We start from the raw sequence: 22,712 nt of genomic DNA, 5'->3' as shown, positions 1-22,712 counted from the left end.
TAGGCATTTGTGGTTCAGAAAGCAATAGAAATTATATGCTACAGTTGTTCCTCTTGTCTGTGACAAGGATCAGCATTGCTTGTACGTATTGCTGGTAAGTTGAGAACATACGGTATGTTTCTGTATTCCACAGAAAATAACTTATTTTATGCTATTATGCAATATGCAAATATTTGTGTAGAAGATGACATAGAGTATGAATATGAAAGAACTTGGATATTTGACCGTTACTGTTGACTTTAGTGTAGTCTTAGCACAAAAATGTTTATTCACTCATTTGTACCAGTGTTTTGCATGGCTCTAAAAAAAAAAACAAAAAAAAACAGCATTACCAGTATTAACCACAAGATGGCCATGTTTGCATAGGATTTAAAAAAGCTGTTCCCCCCCCCCGCCATAATAAATATACATGAAATATTTTTAATTGAATAAAAATGTGAATAAGACCATATAAAGTTGTAAGATGTGAAATTTATTAATGATAAATTAATAACTTTTCTTTTGAGTATGTTAATGTTCTGTTAGGATTTAACCATTCATCCCAGAAGTGTTCAGAAAGGATTTTATTGCTGAGATGAAAAAGATGCTTTCTGAATACTGGCCACTTGATAGTAACCAGTTATAACTTAGGTTACTAGCTATCCTGATTACTATTTAAAGTCACTTATGGACTTCCCACTGTTTCTGTCATTATGATGTACAGCTAACTGTGCTTAGTTGCCTTTTATCTTCTCTTCCACTGTGGATTTCTATTATTTTCTGTAGGCTTTTTTCTTTTGAAGACATGATCAGATTGGTTGTTCTGGCTACCATTGGTCTACATTAAAAAAGCTTCAGCGTCGAGGTGCTCATCTTTACCTTCTAAAGATGGTGCTACATCAGATCTCCTGGTGTAACTGTGCTTGAAGCTGTGTGGGTCAAAAATGATCCAGCTCAACTTGAACGTATTTCTAGTAAATTTTTCAGTTGAAGTGATTTTGACAAGGTTGAAATAGTGTAGCTGTCCGTGCAGTAATACTGGCAGATCAGATCTGATAATACTTTCAGAGTTAGCTGTTTGGCAACTGTAGGTAAGCTCTGGGCCATCTTAACCTTAACCCCTTCACCTTGATGAATATTTTAATGGTGTCCTTAGCTCCTAATGACTATTTCAGGAGCCTTAAAAAGGCACAATTACGTGCATGTTTTTAAGAAAAAAATATAATGCTAGATATAATAAGCTAAATCTTTGTGAAAGTCTATTTTTTGTTTTCAGACAAGTTTCAGGGTGCCAAAGCAATGCCGTTCGGAAGACGGTGTAATAACAATTTTGGAAACAGTAGAACACTATCTAATTGCTATATTGCAAAAGGTTTTAAAAATTATTAGGTAGCTATTGCTGGTCATTTGAAGTGATCCAAACAGATTGATTTATCAGAATATTATTTTCCACCTTGATCACAGAATTTTGTTAAATTATTTATATATTATTATATTTATATATTATTATATATATATGTATGTATGTATCCCCCCCCCCCCACCGGCTTGATTTTAAACATCTATCTCCTCTTGTTCTAGCAGTAAAGGCTTAATTTCTGCTTGCATGTGGATAATTGGCAGATATTGTGGCAGTTATAACTGTTGTTTGAAGAGCTCTGATTTGAAATAGTTATAGTTTCAGGATTTGCTGGAAAGGCTTTTGGCTTGCTTTAGATCTAGATAATAAATGTGTCCAACTGTTGCTTAGTTAGTCCCCTGCAGCCAATGTGTGTAGTTTATAATAAAATTGTTTTTCTAAACATGGCATGGAGTACTTAGTACTTATAGGACTCTTCAATATGAAGAAATATAAGTTAACTACAAATGAGTGAATTATGTCTTATTTAAGCTCTATCCAGAAAGACATGAGGATATTCTCTCATGTAATAGTGTGGATATTTGCTTACTCTCTGTTTTTCTTTCCCAGAATCATATATGTTCTTGAATTAGCACTGAGAGATTTTCTTGGATAAAGAGGAAGTAGTGGAATGTGCTGTATCTCGAAGACTTCTTATACTACGTGTGTGTGTGTGTGTATTATATATGTATACACGTGAAACTCATAAGTTGAGGAAGTGCAGTCTTGATGTAATCATGAACTGCTTGAAAAATCACTCTCAAAGTACATATACTTCACTGACAAATTATGAAGGCAGTTCAAGGTGGTCCTACAAAGTGTACTCCAGAGCGTGATTGTGATGGATGATTTTGGTTAATAGCTCAGTAGAATGTGAAAAACGGTAGTGAAATTTGTAAATGACATCAAAGAGAGGAATGATGCACCGAAGTGGGGAAGCGGACAAGGGCTTTGGGCAATTTCTTTCCCTTCCTGAAATCAGAGACTCAGGATTTCTTCCTCTTTCTTCTAATGACTGTTTTTGCCCAGACATATAATTGTGGATTTTAAGATGCAAAAGGCATCCTTCTGTCATCTGTCACATGTTTTGAATTTTTTTGTTCAGTTACTTTTTGTACTGAGTCCTAATAGCTTTGCATGTTCCGGATGGTTACCTATTCTTGATTTTAAAACACTGTGCGCTGTAGAAAATTGCAGCTTATTCCAGAGATTTGTCGTCACTGTTATCATCATATACCTTATTTCTACCTTTGGATTTATTAAACTTCAATTTCTAGCCATTCGTCTTGTGCCTCTTTCTGTTTTAAATTTCAGAGCCCTGACTTACCCAGTATTTTTGGCATAAATTAATTTCAAAGTTAAAATGTTAACATTGTAATGGAAATATTTCTCTTTTTTTCACCTTGAAAAGGTAAGCAGATCATTACACCATCATTCCTCAAATCATTTTGCATATATTCTATGTTTTAACTTATTAGCTTCCTTTGGAATTTATTTATTGAAAGCTGGTTATAGTACTACTTATATGGCACACAAATACTTTATTTTTCTGGTTATATAGTTTTTGTATTCAAAGGTCACCTTGAGCAACTTTTTGCAGCATTCCAATGTTAACACATGTTCAGTTGCTCGTCCAGTTTGTAAATATTTTTGGAATTACTGGTTTCTTGGGTAGAGCCCTGTATTATTATTTAGACAGTACCTTCATTATTCGGTTTCAAATAGTACAGTTATACTTTGCCCTTTCTTTGGAGTTCTGGAAAATGGTTCAGATGATTTTCATCTCTCCATTCTGGTAGTATGAAAGAAGTCACAAAAAGCACAGGAAAGAGGAGTTCTGTGAAACCTGCGATTTGAAGGAGCATGTGTTAGAGTGGGCTTAAAGACTGTGTATTGTTGGACTGATGAACTCTCTTGGCTGTGGAAATGGCACCTATATGATCCAATCATTGCTGGGTTTGGTGGGATGCTTTAGTGGGCTCAGTGAGAACGGGGACTTGGAAAATTAACTATTAGAATTGCCTACCATATCTTTTTAACTTTGCCACGTTAAGAGGATTTTTATAGGGCTAGTTTGGGGGAGAGGAGATAAGAAAAAAGAGCCCTACCCCACATACCCTTTTTGTTAAAGGTAGCTCAATGCCATAGACTTTGGTGCCCAGGGGAGATCTCCTTTGTGGTCTGCTAGAACTGGAGGCGGTAAACTGGGCTCTAATCCTAGACTTAGTTCTCTAGCTGAGGTTGCTGCAGGTCTGTGTGATGAGGTCCAGCCAGCAGTAAGGCTGAGCATGTATTCCCCAAAGTGGTATGCGCACATGTGCACTCGCGCGCACACACATGTCCACTACTAACATGGCTGGCCACACAGTTAACACAGAGCAGTGGTTTTACTGGTAGCCGCATAAAGACGAACAGCACTCGCACAGCCATGACCACTGACAGACTGATCCTGTTCCTTCTGTCTGGCTAATCAGGATTGAAGTTCGCTAGTGGTTCCTACAGACACAACATGGATCTATGCAGTAGTTTGTCTCAGATGCTTGATCTCTTCAGTTGCTAGCCCCCATGCTCTGACCCCTCTTCAGACCTACAGCCTCTGTCCCCTATTGCTGGCGCTCAGACCCATCGTCCTCCTTGCCAGCTAGCACAGCGTGAAGTTTTATAGATCGGTCACATGTACACCCAGAATAGGGAGCGCACTTGCAAAGCAAGTAATTGGGAATAGAGTTCAATGAGAAGATAAGATAGCAATGATCAGGCAAAATGATTGAGACAAGCCAGTAGACCAGTAGGTTGTCTACATGAAACTGGCCTCCTTTCATCCGCCTTTCTCTTCGTTTTCCCATGTTTGTTCTCTCAGAATCTACCTTGATCCCTCCCCTTTTCCAGCTTCGGTATTCTGTCCGTATCACCATGATGAGTTTTACGTAGTCCCACAGTTCCCCTCAGATATCCCGAAATAAGTTACTTTTTCCCATGAGACCCATGATAATCTGGTTTTTCCTTCTTATCATTTACAGAGTTTTGATTGAAACTCTTCAAGGTTACACTTGAGTGGGTCCTGGCCCATCAACCTGTGTCCCAAGAGTTCTTGGTCTTTGTTACTATCTATGTTTATCATCTGTTTGTGTGTCTGTGTATTTAATTTATTACTTTTCCTTCTCTTGTCTTATGCTGAAGAGCTGTTAACGAGATATCTTTACAAACCAGATATCCTTTCATTCCAGATATCCTTACAGTTTTGGCAAATTTGTTTTTGAAGGGTAGAGACTGTGATTTAAAAAAAAAAAAAAATCTTTCAACACTACTACAAGTCAAGCACATCATCTGTTTTCAGAAATAATTAAGTTGATTTAAGTGGTGTTTTAAAATGTTTTTCTCCTCTTTCCCTGAAACTGTCTGGCATGTTCAATATACCTCACACTTAAGGCAACTGAAAGCAGGGAGTTTCATAATGGAAAGTTCAGTAGTAACCTTAATAGAGGGAATATAACCAGTTTTAATAGTTAGAATATTTGCTAATTGATTAGGAAATTTTTATTGCGTAAAGCTTGCCTTTTGTCTCAGCCTTTTTGTATAGGTCGTAGTTTAACCGAGTGCTGAAGAGGTTTCAGTCTGCCTGACTCTTTCTGACTAAACCTGTAAGTGTGCCTACTCACCATAGCTGTTGGGGCGGGGGGTAAAACATCTTTTTTTGAGCCTTATAGTAGTTTTCTGTCTTGATTCTCACAATGACTGTTAAAGTAATGAACACAGAGAGTACTTGGGTAGGTTTGCCTTCTGTATTCACCTAAAACCCTGTGATAGTCGTCTGTCTTTTTCTGCAGGAAGACTGACTGACTTTCTTTTGTCACAGTGTGTCATTTTCATGTTATACAAGGGGAAAAGAAATACTGAGTAGAACTGAGACCGGGAGACACGGAAGCTCTAAGGCCCCAATTAAGACCGTAGAAATAATTTTGTTGTTAATGTGGTATGTTTTGAGAACACTGCAAGCTCCTTTTTTTGCTTTTGCACCTGTTTTTTTTTCAAAACTGTGTGTAATTTCCATTGTGAAAGAATATTAAAGAACCAGATCCTCTTGTCCAAACTCAACAGGTGCGTAGCTGTGCTTTGTTGAAGTGTATGCTTGACACTAGTTTGCGTATACGTTTGTAGTCAGCCTAGCTCTCATTTCTTCACACTCCAGATTTTTAAGGGGACTATCAAACAATTGTTTAAAAAGAAAAACAAATAGCCAGAACTGGTATTTGCTAAATGTTTAGACAAGAAATTACCATCATAGTAAAGTTCAGCTGAGTACCAAACCTAATTGTGGCTAACTACAGATGTTTCTCATTTATCTAATCCTTTTTAATCTGGCTCTTTCAAAATATTGTTTAAAACTGAAAATTGTTAGCCTTAATTTATGACAAGCCTAAAAACAGCGCATCGAAGTGACCTGTGAATGAAGTTCATTTGCTACTAAAGAATCTTTTTCTGTAAAATTTCTAGAGGAGGAAAAAATTTAATTTTTTTTGTGGCTTCTTTCCCTTTGTTTTCATACTATACATTATCCAGTTTTGCTTCCATTGAAATCAAAGGAATAAAAATTTCCATTCACAGCAGAAACAATTGGTCATATAATTGGCATAAATAAGGTTCAGTCAGAAATGACTAACACTCAGTACTGTTACTCCTTATTTACATTATGTCTTCAAACTGTCAATTATTGAAGAGAAATGATACAAAAGTTTCAAGTTTAAGTAAAGTCTGAATAAACATAACTTACACCCTTCAGCTTGCCAGAAATCACCCATCCAAAATACTCTATAATTTGTGCTTTTATTTGAAGTCTTAAAAGGTGCAGGCTCCTTCGAATATTAAATTCATTTGGAAGTGTGAAGAATAGGAAGGCATGCAGAAAACATCATTTATATTACTGTCTGTTTCAAGACTGTGGAAGTGTTTAACTGAGCTGGTGGTGCGTAGGGTGCCTTTCTTGCTCCTTTTAGTGACAGTGTTCCAAAGTAGCTTATCTTTCTCTTGTGTTCTCATCCCAAATGAAGACCGTGTTTCTTCATCTTCCCATTTCTTTTACTTAATCTCACTGCTACTGTTTTATTTATTCATTGATCTGTTCCTTTTAGATATATTCACATTTTAGTTACTTGCTCTCACTTCATGTTCTTCTGAGCTACCTATTCTGTTTCTCAGAGGGAAGAAGCCGATGAACGGTGTGCTCTTTTTTCATCTTTTTTGCTGTCTCTCAGGTGCTAGAGATCAGTTGGGCAGCAGCAGGTTGTTCAGTGTGTTTCTCAGAGGGATTAGAATAATCCTACTCTTTTAAAGAGAGTGAAAGAGTAGAGAAGGCCATCCAGGATTGTTTGCTCAGCTGTAAGCCAAAGCTGATGAGTGTTTTTTGTTTGTTTGGTGGTTGTTTGAATTTTTTTTTTCCCCTTGTAAGATATAAATCATGGTGTGGATAGGCTGCATTTTTAGCTAATTAAGAGACAGTGATGTCTCTTGAGATGGTTATATTACATCCTGGTTACACCTCTGTTTGAAGAAGCTGTGTTTCCAGTCAGTGTTTACAAAACAGTTGTATTTGAAGCATAATCTTGTTACAACTAGTTAGCTTTCAAGACTGGCTGTTGCTTTCTGTAGAGCACTCCAGCATTGAGAATTTGTGGCTACAGCATGTGAAATCTTATCTGTGCGCTGTAGTATTTCAGAAGTGACAGTATTTGTTCGGTGTATAGGTAGTTTTTGCTCACTTTTCCATAATTTGTATCATAGAGTTTATAAAACACTAATTCTTTCTCTGGAAAAGCCATTTTTACATACTGCCATTTTTACTGCTCTAAAACGTCATGAGTGATAGAAATTGGACTTGACTGCCTAATCAAATTACACCTTGCTTTGCCTGCGGGCATCTGTTAGTGCGTTTAGATAATATTGTGTGTTTGCTTCATGGTGTTAACAAACATTTCCGTCTTTTTTATTTTTCATGTATAGCTGCAAGGGCCATGTGTTCTGCAGATACAAAAAATACGCAACGTTGCTGCACCAAAGGATAATGAAGAATCTCAGGCTGCTCCCAGAATGTTGCGTTTGCAGATGACTGATGGACACACAAGCTGCACAGCTATTGAATACAGCAGCATGTCAAAAATAAGGTGAACAATTTTCTTTTCGAAGTGTGTTTTTGGGAGGAAAGAGGCACTTAAATTCCCTTAACACAATGGAAGTTTCCTTACTAATATGTGAAAAACTGTCTATCAAAGCAGGTTTTTGACTGGCAAGCAGCAATGCAAAGGACAAAGTTTGCTTATCTTATCTTTTGTTCTTTTTATTACTGTTCTATTTTAATTTAAAAAATAATGTAGCTTTGCTGTGTGTCCTCTTTGTTATCCAGAAAGCTTATATGTTCTTCTGTACCTGTTCGATTTTAGACCCTATTAAAGAAAAAAGGCTGTGGTTAAGTTATAGAGCTTCAGTGGAGTGTTACCCTCATGACAAATAGAAAAAAGCAAAACAACGCCTTGCTTCCCCTACTGTCATATGCACACTTTTTGGTGAGATTCCGATTTGCCCAAAAGGTACATCCAGGTGTCTGAAACGCCTGGCCTTTTGAACGCGTGTAGACTTAAGTCAAGATTCTGTTTTTAGTAGTAGCAGAACTTTTATCTGACTTTGGTAACAAGAGTGTCATAAGCCTGACATCTAGCTTACACAACTAGTGCTGCTTTACCGTGACAAGGCTTTAACCTTGAACTGAATTAATAAATATTTCTTCAGTTAAGAATGAAGGTGTAATAGAGCTAATTGCTGTTGAACATGGGGAATTTTGGTCTTTTGGCTGTTGAAAATCATCTCTCATATTTAATCTCTGCAGTCATGTATTTTACTCTTTGCTGTATCCCAGCTTATATTGGTTTAAAAAAAGAATCTTCTTCCTTCGTTATCCCCTGCTAACTGCAACAGTTGGACGTAGACCTTTTAAATGTCTTCTTTTACTGTTAAACTACTGCTGAGTAGAAGCCCAATTGCAGTCTAGAATGATACTATTTTAAAGGTATGACACTTAATGATATTTTAATTTTACCTTTGAGCCATCAGACCTTGGAATATCATATTCCAGCATGAGTATAAAAGTGCAGAAAAGAAAGGCGGTCTCCCATGTAGGTAAATTCCACATCACACAATACTTAAGGAAGAACACCCAGTAAAAGACACAATTTGAAAGCTTGTAGATGGTCTCCAAAATGTCACAGAACTCATCACTCTCTTATAATGATGTAAGCTCTTATTTTCAGGTAATCTTATATGAAATTGTTTGTGGCATGACTGTTTCGGGTTTGAAATTGAACCATTAATTTTGAATAATTGCTGTTTCACTACATGATGTTTCTTGCTGTGCAAAGGCGCAGTTTGCTTTTAAATAAGTTCTTATTCTTAATGACTAGTGTTTCCATTTACCCTTCTATTTCCGTAATTCTCCTTTGTTGCCCTATTTGTTTCTCATCTATTTTTTATGATCTTATTTTCTTTGTTTTTATCAGAACAATACAGAAGAACAATTTAATATTGCTAAGGTTAATGTAATTAGGGCTAAAATCAGCTGACTGCACTGTGAATGTTGCTCACTGTGTGGTAAGGTCTTACGACTGCAGTGATAGCGTGAGCATATTTTAAAGAAGTTACTGTCTCTCAGTGGAAAGGTTATAACTGATTGCGTCCTCTTTTCTTTCTTACAATAAAGATCACTGCTTCTCAGCTATGCTGCTTGTCATATCTTTCAATTATGACTTGGAGATCGATGATTCTTTTATGCATCTGCTGTTGTTTTTCATAGGGAGGACTAAACTGACAAAAAGATGGGTACCTCCTTATGGGAGCTGACCACATAGAACAGCCATATGTTTTGAAACCAGAGAGTAATGAGGGAAGAAGCACCACAAGGTGCATGGCTTCTATATTAATTCTGGACCAATTGTGGGTATTAGTAACATACAGAATTTTTTTTTTTTTTCCTAATAGCTCTTTGTTTTCTCCCAAGTTAGGGATCTAAAACAAATGAGACAATTAACCATCTGGAGATCCTCTATTTACTAACTCTAAATGGGTCCTAGGATGCCGAACTTATTCTTAGACAGCTGACTTTGAGACTTCTGCTAGTCTAGGCAAATCACATCTTTAGTTTGGTATTGTTAAATTGAATTCTAACCAAACAGACAATTTGCAAACATTCATCTCTGTTAGAATCTAATTTGCAATATGGCATCTTTGTGTTATGAATGGGAAGTGTTTGAAAAAAGCTATTGAAAAGTACTGTCATTGCCTAGTAAAGGAATTATTGCGAAGATTTTTAACGCTAATCTTTTATTATGAAATATGACAATATTTGCAGTATAATAGCTGTAGAGTTTTGTATTGATTTTTTTCTGGCAGAATATTAGTAATGTTTGAAATATTTTATTTTGTTTCTACTTTTAGCCTAAATACTCCACCTGGAACAAAAATTAAACTTTCAGGAATTGTTGAAGTGAAGAATGGATTTTTGCTTTTGGATGACAGTAACACTGCAGTTCTCGGAGGTGAAGTGGAGCATCTTATAGAAAAGTGGGAATTACAAAGGGTGAGGTAACATCACTGGAAATGTTTATCTTACAGTATACAAATTATATTTAATGATCTCAAGCTTGATATTAGCTGGGAGGTTCAATATGATAACCTTTTAGACCTTTACTGTCCAAATATTTTTGCATGAAGCCAAATGTGTGTAAAATTTATTATTTCTTATATATAATATATATATCATATATTATGTTGCAGATGAAGAAATTGTAGGTGATCTTTGTATGGGAACTGATTCCTTTTGTAATCTGCAAGGTCTGAAAACACTTATCATCAATATTAAATTTATTTCAGCACAGTAATGGTTGGGCACTTCCCTAAACAATGGTTTTTGATACTGTAAAGTCACAGTATAAGTCTTTTATAGCTACAATCTGCAGAGTATATGTTTGGGGGAGAGGAGGAGAATATAGTAAGCTTACAGAAAGTAGGGAAGTTAGCACACTTAAGTGTGGATTCTGTATTGCAGATTTCATGTGTACTTTAGGTAAGTCTGTGAATAGAAAGATGAATCGAAGATTTTTAGTCTTTCAACAAGCCATGAATACTTGCAAACTCCTTTACTCTGTTTTAGTGTGTTTACTGTCATAATAGACTAAGTTAGTGAAGGAGGACTTTCTTACATTTTGTCACAAATGAGTGAAAGTTTCTAGTTTCTAGTTCTGACCCTGTTACAAATTGGCTGATATGTATTAAGCCAAGTGACTGATTTAGATTTCATTAGTTTGTCAGAAGAAAGCAGATGCTCAAGCATGATATTCACTGATTTTTTTTTTTTTACAGTCCCAAGTGCTTCCTGGGTCAGATGCTACTACTATCCACCTATATACACGTCTCTGAATCAGAGTAGCTTCTTACGAAACTACATGATGATCTTTTCTGTATAAAGTGCTTCTCTTATTGCTGCTGATGCTAAATTTTGCACAATCATTTGTTACTATGGCTAGCCTTTTGAGCAACTGAGCCAAAATGAACTGAACATGAGTTACAGAAACAGCCAGAATGAACAGGGTGCTTGACTTAGTTTTTGTGCTTTTATAGTTGAGAGTACAGTTTTTTAAAAATGTTACTGTATGGGGCAAGTGTTTCAAGTGACACTGCCTGTTTTATAAAAAGAAGATTCTGGGACCAGTAGCAGAAACATCCCATTTTATTGTTTATATTCACGTTTAGCATCAAGTTTTGCAAGTACTCTGTCTCATTAGAAAACCTTAAATATTAAGGCTGATGGGGAGGCAAAAGAAACCTGTAGAATCCATAAGTTCTTAAGAATGCTAATTGGTAAAAGAAAGGTCAGTAAAATCAGTTCAATGTCAGGAAATAATTACAGAACATATTCTGATTGCAGTAAAGACAACCACTGATAACCGTCAGCATGTTGCTGATTCTGACAACTTTCAGTATTTTTTTATTAGCCAATTATGTTGGCTCTGTGTTTAATAAGAGAAGTTGCAAAGTATTCACGTTTTCAGTCTGTTTGAATACAGTATAGGAAATTATTTTATACGACTGTTCACCGAGTTATCTGGTTCCAGCTTGCAGTTTGGCAGGGGATAAATTTCTTTACGTGACTGGTTCTCGCTGAGCTTCGTAGTACAGCTCACAGTAATAACATTATACCAATGTAGTTGTCTACAAATTTCCAGTAAGAATGTGGTCAAGTTAACAAACCTGGAGTGGCAAGAAATCAGTTTGGATGAGTGAACCATGACTACTAGGAATCATAGTTCCAGTTCTATATCCAGATCAAGGACTAGAGAGATAGGGCTCAAATAAATCTACAGAAGCCAGATGCTATTTTGATAAAGTTTATTCATAAACTTGATGTGTCCTGTTCAGAAAGCTTTGTAGAAAAGAGCGCTTGATAATAAGCAAGATTGTCAGCTTTCAAAAGTTTTAGAGCAAGGACATTTCTACTCCTTGTCTAATCTTGCTAGTCAGAATTTTGCAAACACAATTCACTACATTTGAAAAGACTTGTATGTGTGTGACTATTTCAAATTACACTTTTTGAACCAATTTTTTTCTCTCCACTGCTATGTCTGAGGAGTGTTAATTGGACTTTTTGTGTTGAAGATGAGAATAAGTTTCTTTTATGCTTGCTCAAAAAGTTAATGATTTGAAGTCACTTAATGTTATAAAACTTTAGAATTAAGGTTGTTCGGGCAGTCTTAAATGATTGCCCTTGTGCATATCCGTACAGCTTCTAGTTGCATAGCTGCACTGATATTTAGAAGCGCTTAGAGCATTTTTTCCATTCAGTGCGAAGCTTGAAGTTGCTCTGGGGAAGAATCAAGTTTTGGTAATGAAAGACTCTCACTACAAATGTATTCTATGTGGAATGAATGCGATATTCTTTTCAGCATTTAGTTTCATCATAAGTTAATTCTTGTCTAGAAATTTCTTTCAATTTAAGTGTCGTATATCGAACAGTAATTGAGAAATGAGGAGACAGTAAATGAGAAGCGCGAATGTTACTGTGTGATCTTTTTCTCTTGATTATTTGGAAATGTAAGATATAATATGTCACAGGCTTCCTGAGATAAGAGTACAATTCCAAATAATGGTTGCTTCACAGTGTTCCCAATGTTCTGGTGGTGACTAGTGCTTTAGTCGCTGAGGACCAGTATCTGAGATATGGCTGATCTCCTTTTTATGAACATAGAGCTTTGTACTGCTGTGAGTCAAAATAGCAGATGATCTGCAAGTAAGGTCCCCATCAAATTGGCTTAGATGATTAGTGAAGCTGTGTGGTAGGCCTTTTTTTTTTTTTTTTTGTATTTTTTTAAAAACACAGAACCCACCAAATTATGAGTAATCTAAAGGGAAAATCTCTAGTATAGTCTTCTGTTTTGGTCAATGTGAGGCTAAGTATTTAGTTTACCTGATCAGAAAAGGAAGTGGTTTTATATATACTTCAAAAGTCATATTAGAAAGAAGCAAGGGATTGGGGGAGGGGGTAGTATTGTACAATATCTGGGTGCTCAACCTGGTACTGTAAACCTGATCTGTTAGAAGTTTCTCTAGGAAATAAGTTCTAACAGCACGATTGAAATACAGCAGACAGCAGAAAGGGTAGAGGAAGCGTACCAAATGCATTATTAATAACGTTTGTTACAAGTGATCAATTACTGCTACAAATGCATTCAATCATAAATTTAAAGAGTATTGTTTGTGTTGCCAGTTTACCCTTCTTTTGTGCCAAGCGGAGTTTAAATTCCAAAGCAGCTGCTGTGAGGGTGCAGATATTCTCACCGTAGCCAATGCTACCTCAGAAGAAAGTGTCCAAACCCTGCGCAGGACTTTCTTATTTTTACTTCATGTTGTTTACCCAGAGTTCTTTCATCCTGGATGACAATTTTATGCAATAAATAGTTATGATTCAAATCCTAGCTAGTGTTAGTAAATATGCAGTTTTGGTAAATTTATAAGTGCTTTTTTGTTTTCTGCCAAGTTTCTTGTTTCAACAATAATTTGGAATAGTCTTTCTTGTGTGTTTTCTCCTTGGTCCTGGTTTAGGGAAGAAAAAAATGAAAGTGTGAACTTAAACATAAGCATGTTCTTCATGATCATAGGATATGAAGATTTAACTGTGATCATATGCTAAAGTTCTCAGGTTATCATATAAATATTTTTATTAGAGTTGAATTCAGTGCTGTAGTTCAGTCCAATTTTGCCTACATTTCTCTGCACCCAAACAAAAAAAATAGTGTAGTATTTATGGGACTGGAACACACACAGTTCTACGTTTACTCAGTACTTAGAAGGTTTGAACGCCCTAAATCTATAAGGGATTGGATGGTAATTTTATTGTTTCTGTTTCAGTGTTGCCTTAACACCAGTGGCTGCAGGGATTAGCATACGTATCATAGGGCTCAGGGCTTTGGTGCCTCCTGCAGTAAGGATAACATTCATGGTGCCTAATGTTAGATGATGCCTTTTGTGTAAGGTGTCCATTGGAGTTAGTCACCCTGTGAGCTCCTTTTATAACTGATGGGGAAGAATAAGTAGATTTTAAGGCATGATATATCTCAGGGGTGACATGATCTCTTAAAGTCCCTATTTGTCTCCGTTGGCTCTAAACAGAGCCTGAGGTCACACTCAGATATCTACATTGTAGATGCTGTGTAAAGCCAGATGAAACAAATCCTACCATAGATGCCAAATTGTACGCTCACGCCTGTGAGAAAGAGTTTATCTTCAGAGGCACTTTGATTTTTGCCCTTCTCCTAGAGTGCCTTTCCTAAGGGAGCAGCGGTAGGTTAGAAGGCAGGACCCTCCCTGGCCATGTCTTGCCCATAAAATGACTCTTGGACTGTGCTGCTTTACTTAGTGGATATGGGAACGTATGTGCGCGCCCCAGGGATCAGCTCTTGTGTTAGCTCGTAATTCTAAAAAGCCACTTGGAGTGAACTGATTGGTACTAAAGCAAAATTTTCCCATTTCCATACTTTTAAGTGCTTTGTTTTGAATAATTTATTGAATATTTTTATCAATGTTTTTGCTCTAGGACATGACTTTTTTTTTTTTTTTTTACCTTGAGAGGAATTAATAAACATTAGTGATTTAGAAAATGTTCTTTGATTCTTGAATAAAAAAACCAGAAGCAGTGCTTTGAGTTTTGTTTAGTCAAATTAATACCTTGTATATTTTAAGAAATTCACGCGTATTGCATCAGCTTAAAGCATATGCACATGTTTATCCTTCAGTTTTTACATGATGGAATTAAATCTATTTTACGTCAGCATTTGAAATCTGTAGATAAATATTATATATAGACTTAAGTAATGGAAGCTTTCACTGACAGTGGCCAGGAACAAATGATGTAATTATGCACGATGGCCCCAATGAAGAGAGGAAGAAAAAACAAAACAAAACGCTCAGACAGTAAGAAATTGGGAAGATGATAAAATGAATACGTGATAGGAAATACATTTTAACATGTCAACACCCTTAAGGACCGTTTCTTCCTTTTATTCCAGTTTTGAAACCAAATATTTCTATGTGATGTGGAATAATTAACAAAGTGTGGATTCCTGTGAATTTTATTATTTTGTGGCTTATTGCTATTGTCAGAATTTGTGAAGACACAGGAACAGTGCATCAAGTATAAATGAATATTTTCATGAAATATTTTACAAATCCATTCTTTTTCCATTGCTGATGACTAGTAATTTATATTATTTGAAAATGCATTGTTTTCAGACTTAGCTTCCTGAGGAACTGATTCTGGCTAAGGATTTAAAGTATTTCTGTTCTATAAACATTGTATCAGGGATGATTATGCTTATTGTTATGATCTTTGGGACTCAAACATGAGCTAATTGATTATGTACTATACTTTTCATAAGAGCATAAGAAATGTTCTACTGGAACAATGTTCTCTTTCCACCAGTGGCGAAAGGAGGGTGGTGGTGGTGGTGTTTTGTTATTGTTGTGTTTTTTTTTCTTTTTTTTGTTAGGAGAGTGCACAAACGGGGCCACTTCATTCCCCTCATACTCCCTCAGCATCCAGAATACTTGTATTACAGTCATTAGAGGATACAATCCTGCCCAGTCCTTTTAATATCTGTTTGTAGATGAGTTCATGAATGTGATCCCTTTTTAAAGCTCCTAAAACTGTTTACTTTCATAACTTCCTGTGGCAACAAGTGTCTCAAGTTCACTGTGGCCTGTGTAAAGAAACCAATCTGTTGCTAGTTTAGATGAGTGCCCCCTTGTACTAGTATTGCAGAATTTGGTAAATAACTAAGTAGTGGGCATTTGCTCTATTGCCTTCATGGTTCTGCAAATTTTGATCATATCATTCCTTTCCGTTCCCTTAACAAGCCTTCTCCTTGCTCAAGTGAAGTGCTTCAGGTTTTTAAGCCCCCTAATAGTGCAGCTGTCCCATCAGCTTTATTTTTCCCTGTGTGAATTACCTTCCATTTATTTTCGGTGGAGCTTGTCTACTATCTTTTTTTGCCTACTTACTCACCCTTGTGAGGAGGTCTTCAAACATTTAAGCACAGCATTTAACTCCCCCAAAAGAGCCTAGTATCATCTGTAGACTTGGCGATATCCCTATTTACTCCCTTGTCCAAATTACCAAAGATGTAGATCCCAACCATTCCCAGCACTGATCTCTTGAGAGACCCTTACTCATCTCTGTCTGGAAGTGTTAAGCCCTATCCATTACTTCCTATACACTAGCTAGTTTTCAGTCCATAAAAGAACCTTTCCTCCAGTCCCATGACAACTTTTATTTTCTTTAATAATCTGTGTGGAATTCTGCCAAGGACTTCTTGAAAATCCTTAAAACAAACAAACAAGCAAAACTCTAGCATCGTATAACTCCATTATGTTAGTGAGATAGAACTTTCCTCGGCAGAAGCTTGGTTGGCTCTTTTCCAATGGACTGTTTCTCCATGTGCCTGTTGGTCTTATGCTTTATTATAAAAGCTATCACGTTAACAGAGGTGGAAGTCAGACTTACTACATACGGTCCCCAGAGCCTTGTAGATTCCTTTGTGGATCACGTTAATAATAATTTAGTTGTAATACTTCAAGTGCAATTATGGAAAGATCTGCATGTGTATCTATGCAAGTGTGAAATAAGACGATGAAGTCTAAGTAGGAGCCATAATCTACTGAAAAATAATCTTTTACTGAAGCATTTGGCTAAATAATTTAATTTACCTAATTGTATGACTCTAGATTTTATTGACTATCATAAGAATTTGGACAGCTAAACCTAAGTGTCTTTACCAGGAGCTGAATCTCACAACTGAGTCACACTTAAAGAACAGTATGGAAAGTGTTAGTGGAAAAAGTTAATTTCTGAATATTTCAGTTTTCTGAATTTAAAAAAATATAATTGTGAATTAACGAATCTGAAGTATAGGATGCCATTCTTTGTTCCTTTGCTGAAATTTGCAATATAACTTTTAAATTGTGTAGACTGTCTTAATTATTTTTGAGAGGTAAAGGGTAGACTATTATTTTTCAGTTTCTGAATACTTTTGCTGTTAACTGGTCCTGAACTACAAATAATCATTTCCAGCAAGCATTCCCTACTCAATTAGATCTTTTTCTTCTTTGAAAGTCAAATCAGGTAAACAATGCTTCAGAGCTTTGTCAATATCAATCTGCATTTCTGATTGCTTCATTTGTCTATGGGTTGCTGTTCTGGTTAAGTATCAACAGTGTTTAATTGTTGCTTCAGAAACTGAAGAGTTTAATATTAAAGAACTACACGTTTCTGGGTTCCTTTGAAGTGCGGGTTGCTGCTGACTGACAAATGATTCCTGTGTTGAAATAGCTGACTTTTTAAAGTTCTTATCTAATTGACACTGAAGAACCATACATACTCGCTTCCAATCAAGCCAAATACTTGATTAAAGGGGTATCGTACTTTATTTTTTGTGGTTAAAATGTTTATCTTGCAAATTTCATCTACATTCTGAATTAGAGACTGTTATCAGATAATCTGATTTTCGTTTGCAATTTATTAATCAATTTTCTTTTACAGAGTTTAGCAAAACACAATAGGAGTAACATTGGAACGGAAGGCGGTCCTCCCCCTTTTGTGCCTTTTGGGCAGGTATGGTAAACTTCTCTTTGTGACTGAAGTGCGGCATACAAATTGAAGCCACAACGTTTCATTATGTTGGATCATGATATCTAGGGGATCTAGTTCCATTCGCCTAGAAGCTGTCAAAGCACCTTCAGTCATGATGGCCTGGATCCAAAAAATGTAGTCTTTGAATAGCTACAGCTTCCAGGGAAATCATTGCTATTAGTCTTAAAAAAAATTGCAGTGATCGGGTCACTTTATTGAACTAATTCATATCTAACAATTTTCACTCAAGTTCGCACTTTAATTTTACCTCGTGTTGCGGGGGGCCTCTGATTCTTCCTGTCATGTCATGCAGGCACCATCTTTCCTTCTTAGATAACAAAGATATTTACAAAAATAGTGTTAGCCACATCATGAACGAGGGTGAAAATGTAAATGTCGTTATTTGGCCTAACCTTGAGATGTTTTCTGTTGACAGAGATAGCTAAATGCCCTGTAAGCTTTTGTGATAACATTTTTTTTCTAAATTTATGTTGCGCTAATGGAGTAATGCTTTATTTTTTTTGGCAAATGATAGTAGATAGAAGAGTTAATTAAAACTTTCTTGTACTACCAGAAATGTGTGTCTCATGTACAAGTGGATAGCAAAGAGCTTGATCGCAGGAAGACTCTACAAGTGACAAATACTACAAAAACTGTTGCTGACAATGATGAATTTGAAAAACAGAGAACAGCTGCCATTGCAGAAGTAGCAAAGAGCAAGGAGGTTAGAATGCATGTGCCACAACGTTTTACTTACTGTGTTTGATCTTTTCTTATTATTTTATGTATTTCTCCCTTAAATCAAAAATACATTTTTTTAACTTTACTTCCTCGTGTATCTGCTTAAAAAGTTGATTCAAAAACAGTTGGTCCTTTTCGGATTGATGAGTGCATTCTTATTTGAATGCAGCTAATGTGATGAACATCTAGATGTATCACGGAATGTGTTATTGTAGATAGGATTGTGATTTGATAGCTCTATTAAAATGTGTGAATTTTGTAATTAAATTAATGAGGTTAAAGTAATAAACACAGATTAGTAATTTCAATCTGCTTTTTCAGTTCTCAAAAACCCATGATTCCCTGAGTTCTATCCTATAGAATAGCTTGGAATTTTTGTTCTAATGCATTATTTTTTTTATGCTCTCCCTCAATTTTCCATTTTAGCTTACTGTTCTGATTTGTTAAGTAACTCATAAAAACTAGAATTATATACCCTTTTTACAGCCTAATTTGGGCATAGGGGAGAAATAAAGACCTGCCTAATAAATTAAACTGTTTTGTGTGTAAATTAGCACTTTATTTGTTGATATAAAGCATAATCATAAAAAGTATGGCTGCATCAAGTTTACTGTATTTTGTGTAGTGGCTAAATATTAAGGCTTATTTTCTTAAGTGTTGTTTACAGAAATGTTATTTTTGTGCTTATTGTTAGACCAAGACGTTTGGAGGAGGCGGTGGTAATAGCAGAAGTAATCTCAGTGTGAGTGCTGGAGGGAATCGAAACAGGGAGCTGTTCCAGAAAGAGAAGACAACAAAACCTGAGGGGAAAAATGAAGGTGTCTACCGAGAACTGGTAAGGTTGAAGACTTAAATGTGACCTTAAACATGTCCTATTTAAAAAAAACAACAGTGAAGCCCTGAGGAATGAGACTTTCCTTTCAATTTGTTTTAAAAGCTTCTTAGAATGCTTAGAGTGTTTTTATATCTTACTGAGATAGCTGAGATTCAGCATTGTTTTTAATGTCTTCTTATCCAGTAAAAATTAAGCTTCACAAAACCATGTCCTCACGAAGGAAAGTAGTAGTACATGTAGTATAATTCACTTCACTACAGTTTTATTTTCTTATTTAAGTGAGCGTTGCATGTTAACATTGATTAATTTATTTTAGGCAGGAAAACTTACGTTTCTCAATTTCAGCACGTCGAACAGCATTTTAATAGAGCTTTTCTTCCACCTTAATTTAATATTCCTTTAAAAAAATCTGTTTTAAGCCATTCATTATTACACTGAGAAAGCTACATGCTGCTTCTGATATTTAAACTTTCAAAGTGGAAATACTTCTGCTGTAGCATTGGAGTGTCATGTTGACATGGTCACAAATAATGTTTCATTTTCAATAAGGTGGCTGTTACCATTGGAGAATCTGAACTGTGAACTTAGACTAAAAGGTGATGTTTTAGATTGTTTCATAACTTAATATTTAGTAAGAAGCGTTCTTTGGGATTACCTCATTGAATTAAATGGATATAAGACGAGCAGTCCTTAAAGTTCTCTTTTGCTTGCTTCAGCAATCTATAAGTTCATGATGAAGGAAGTATTTGTAGTTGAGAAAAACTCAGGAGAGATTTCCAAGTACGTGGTAACAATTAACGATTCCGATTTGAATGATGAAAGGAAACTGAAAGAGGTGTTATGACAATGTGGTAACTCAGTAAACCAGTATCAAATTATTGATTATAAATATCAGTTCCTTAGTGTTGAATATTTTCCAGCTTATTTACTTTTACCAAAGATTTAACAAGCACAAGACAAGACATTTAGGGACGGTAACTGCCAGTTTTAATTTTGTTTGTATTGTAAGTGCCATCTCCTTTCAACAAGATGGCTGCCTCTAGCAGTGTGCTTGGAAATGTCAAATACGGAATTGTAGAAAAATGGGCTGGAAGGGTGTCAGGAGATCATATAATCACTCCTCTGCCCAGGGTAGGACCAGTGATGCCATGTCATTCTTAAGAACCTAAATGGCGTCTACCTGTCTTGAGACAGAAATGGTGTCTACCTAAATAGACTGGAAAAAAAAAAAAGTCCCACATGATTTAAAACGATGGCTAAAACTTATGTTTAAAGTATTCTTTGCTTTTTTCTGTGAATTGCAAGAAAATTATCTCACAGTACACTGTAAAATAACAATACTTGCAACTTAAACGAAACTGTATTTAACATTTCTAGTTGCTTTTCACAAGAAGCAAATATGAAGCCAGTAAATCTAGAAACTCCTTTTCCATTTTATGTAATCATTTTAGATCTTAAAGACTATGGATAATAAATTTGTTTTGTCTCTTGGAACTGTGATATCAAGTTGGTTTGATTGTTGACTTGTATGTGTGTGTATGTTTAACGAGTAAAGGTTTTTTAATGCATTTGATGTGTTACACCTTCAGCAAAACCTGAAGCACTGTATCATCGCCAGCAAAATAAGAGAAAAAGAAATAATTTCTCCTGTTCCTTTGTGGATAGACAATAGATTACTTAAGTGGTTTTCCTGCTCCCTACAGTCCTCCTAGTATATGTCCAAGTCTAATTTTCCTTTTTTTCCTGGTTTTATATCTGAGAACTGACAAGATATGTGCTGTATAAATAAAGTTGAAGGGAGAGATTTTTGACATCCACAGAGGCATCAGATATTACCTTCTTTTTTGAACAGTCTTTGTATCTGGGAGATTGCTTCTCTCTTGGGTCTCAAATTGTGACCTACCCAAGATTATATCTGCACAGCTCAGAGCAAAGGTGCTGTGCATATGCATTTTCATTTCTTGCCAGTCCTTCATGAGCATAGCTGTCATGTGCATCAACAGACAAGTTGGTGAGCTTCCACCACTAAAATGAGGTGTGGTGCAGCAGTAGTGTAAGCTAGAATTTCTCTTCTCATTCAAAACAGCTACTGTACCTGCGAGAAAGAGAAAAATGAAACGGATTTGCTGAGGAAGTAGCAAGTGGCACATCAGAACCCCCTTTACTGAGCCCTCTTTGCAGCAGAATCTAGGAGAATGGACAGGATGAGGATCCATTATATTTTATGATTTTAAAAAAGAAACAAAACAAAAACAAGCAAAAAACCCCCTCTAAAAATGGGAGTTTTATGCAACTGAAAGTAAACCCGAGTGGGATGACTATCCCTGTAGACATTTACAAGATCTTTCTTGCCCTTCTGGATCTTGAAGACCTTAGTAGTTGCCATTCCTTTATTCGTTCCTTCTGTGGACATTTGATTCAAGAATATTGCTGATGAGTTTGGGAATGAAGAAAGGTACATGAAACAGCTGGAGTTAACTCAACCAAGCGTGTAAAAGTTTTATCCAAACCCTACAAAGTTATATCTTGCACATAACAATGATTTGAATATTATTTGAATTCTTACATCTGGCTTGCTAAAATGTCTGTGTTGAGATAGCAACCACAGGCTCCGATTTTGGATCTGTGCTCCAAAGGAGACCTGCATACATCTGTTGTTCCAGAGCACACAGTCTGTCTGGAGCTAAGAGTGGACATATCAAATATCAGGAGGACATGAGGGATGAAGTAGTTGCATCATGAAACAATGGAAGCAGGGGAAGTTGGGGCCAAATGTTATCTTTTTGGCAGTTCTCTTATGGTTTTAATTTAAATTATTTTAGGAAAAAAAAAAGGAAAATTCATTTAAGCAGTGAGAGGAAGAATGAATTGTGTGTCTTAAAGAGTGAGTTTGTTGCCTTTTATGGCTGCTGTACTGTTATTGTGGCACGTGTTGGCTACTTGTTTCACTGATCATAGGACTCCAGTTAAGAATGGGCTTGGTTACAGCTGTTGCAGTGGATGGATAACTGGCTTCATTTTGAATTTTGGTTGGGTGTGGGATAAGGAAGGGCAGAGGGCCTGCCAGAGATCTTTGGAAAGCAGGAGTCTTCCCCCTGCCTCCCCTTCCCCGCTCACTTCATGTTCAGTGTATGTAGGTCTATCTGCAGTATAAGAGACAGCAGCTCGGACCTTTAAGCACGGTGCAGATGTAAGCTTATTTTCTATAATTCGCGCTCTGTGATTCTTACTTTACCTTTCTGTCACTATATTCTATACAGCTTGAAATGAGAGAGCCTGTATTTTTGAAGAATAAAGTTCTTTGTATTTCTTGGCTTTCTTCTGCAGAGCAGTGATTGCATGTTCTCCATATTTTAAGAAATACATAACTGGGTTTTGTGTTGTTTGTAAGAGCTGTCAAAGGGTTCAAACAGGAGCAAAAGTCTTGTTTTTATACCAGTACTGTTTTGAAAGATTCCTTCTTTTTTCATCTAAGAGAAAGTATATTAGTGTCTGTCAGACACTGTGCAGTGACAGAGGTAGACTGAGGGAATTTCTAT

General features: G+C 36.1%; 1 protein-coding gene across 4 annotated transcripts in view; it reads left to right on the top strand.

The window, feature by feature from the left end:
• The window catches only part of TDRD3 (tudor domain containing 3), a 115,326-nt gene that overhangs the window by 51,777 nt on the left and 40,837 nt on the right, over nt 1-22,712 (top strand). For all 4 annotated transcript variants that reach the window (XM_068929686.1, XM_009672477.2, XM_009672475.2 and 1 more), the window contains 5 exons: nt 7,376-7,536; nt 9,857-9,998; nt 17,508-17,579; nt 18,172-18,321; nt 19,033-19,173. In XM_068929686.1, coding sequence (XP_068785787.1) covers nt 7,376-7,536; nt 9,857-9,998; nt 17,508-17,579; nt 18,172-18,321; nt 19,033-19,173 — 666 coding nt within the window. The remainder of the gene's footprint in view (nt 1-7,375; nt 7,537-9,856; nt 9,999-17,507; nt 17,580-18,171; nt 18,322-19,032; nt 19,174-22,712) is intronic.

Source organism: Struthio camelus, chromosome 1 (genome assembly GCF_040807025.1).
Source record: "Struthio camelus isolate bStrCam1 chromosome 1, bStrCam1.hap1, whole genome shotgun sequence".
Lineage (NCBI taxonomy): Eukaryota > Metazoa > Chordata > Aves > Struthioniformes > Struthionidae > Struthio > Struthio camelus.
Note: the sequence above shows the minus strand (reverse complement) of the source record. Positions and strands in the feature narration are given on the sequence as shown.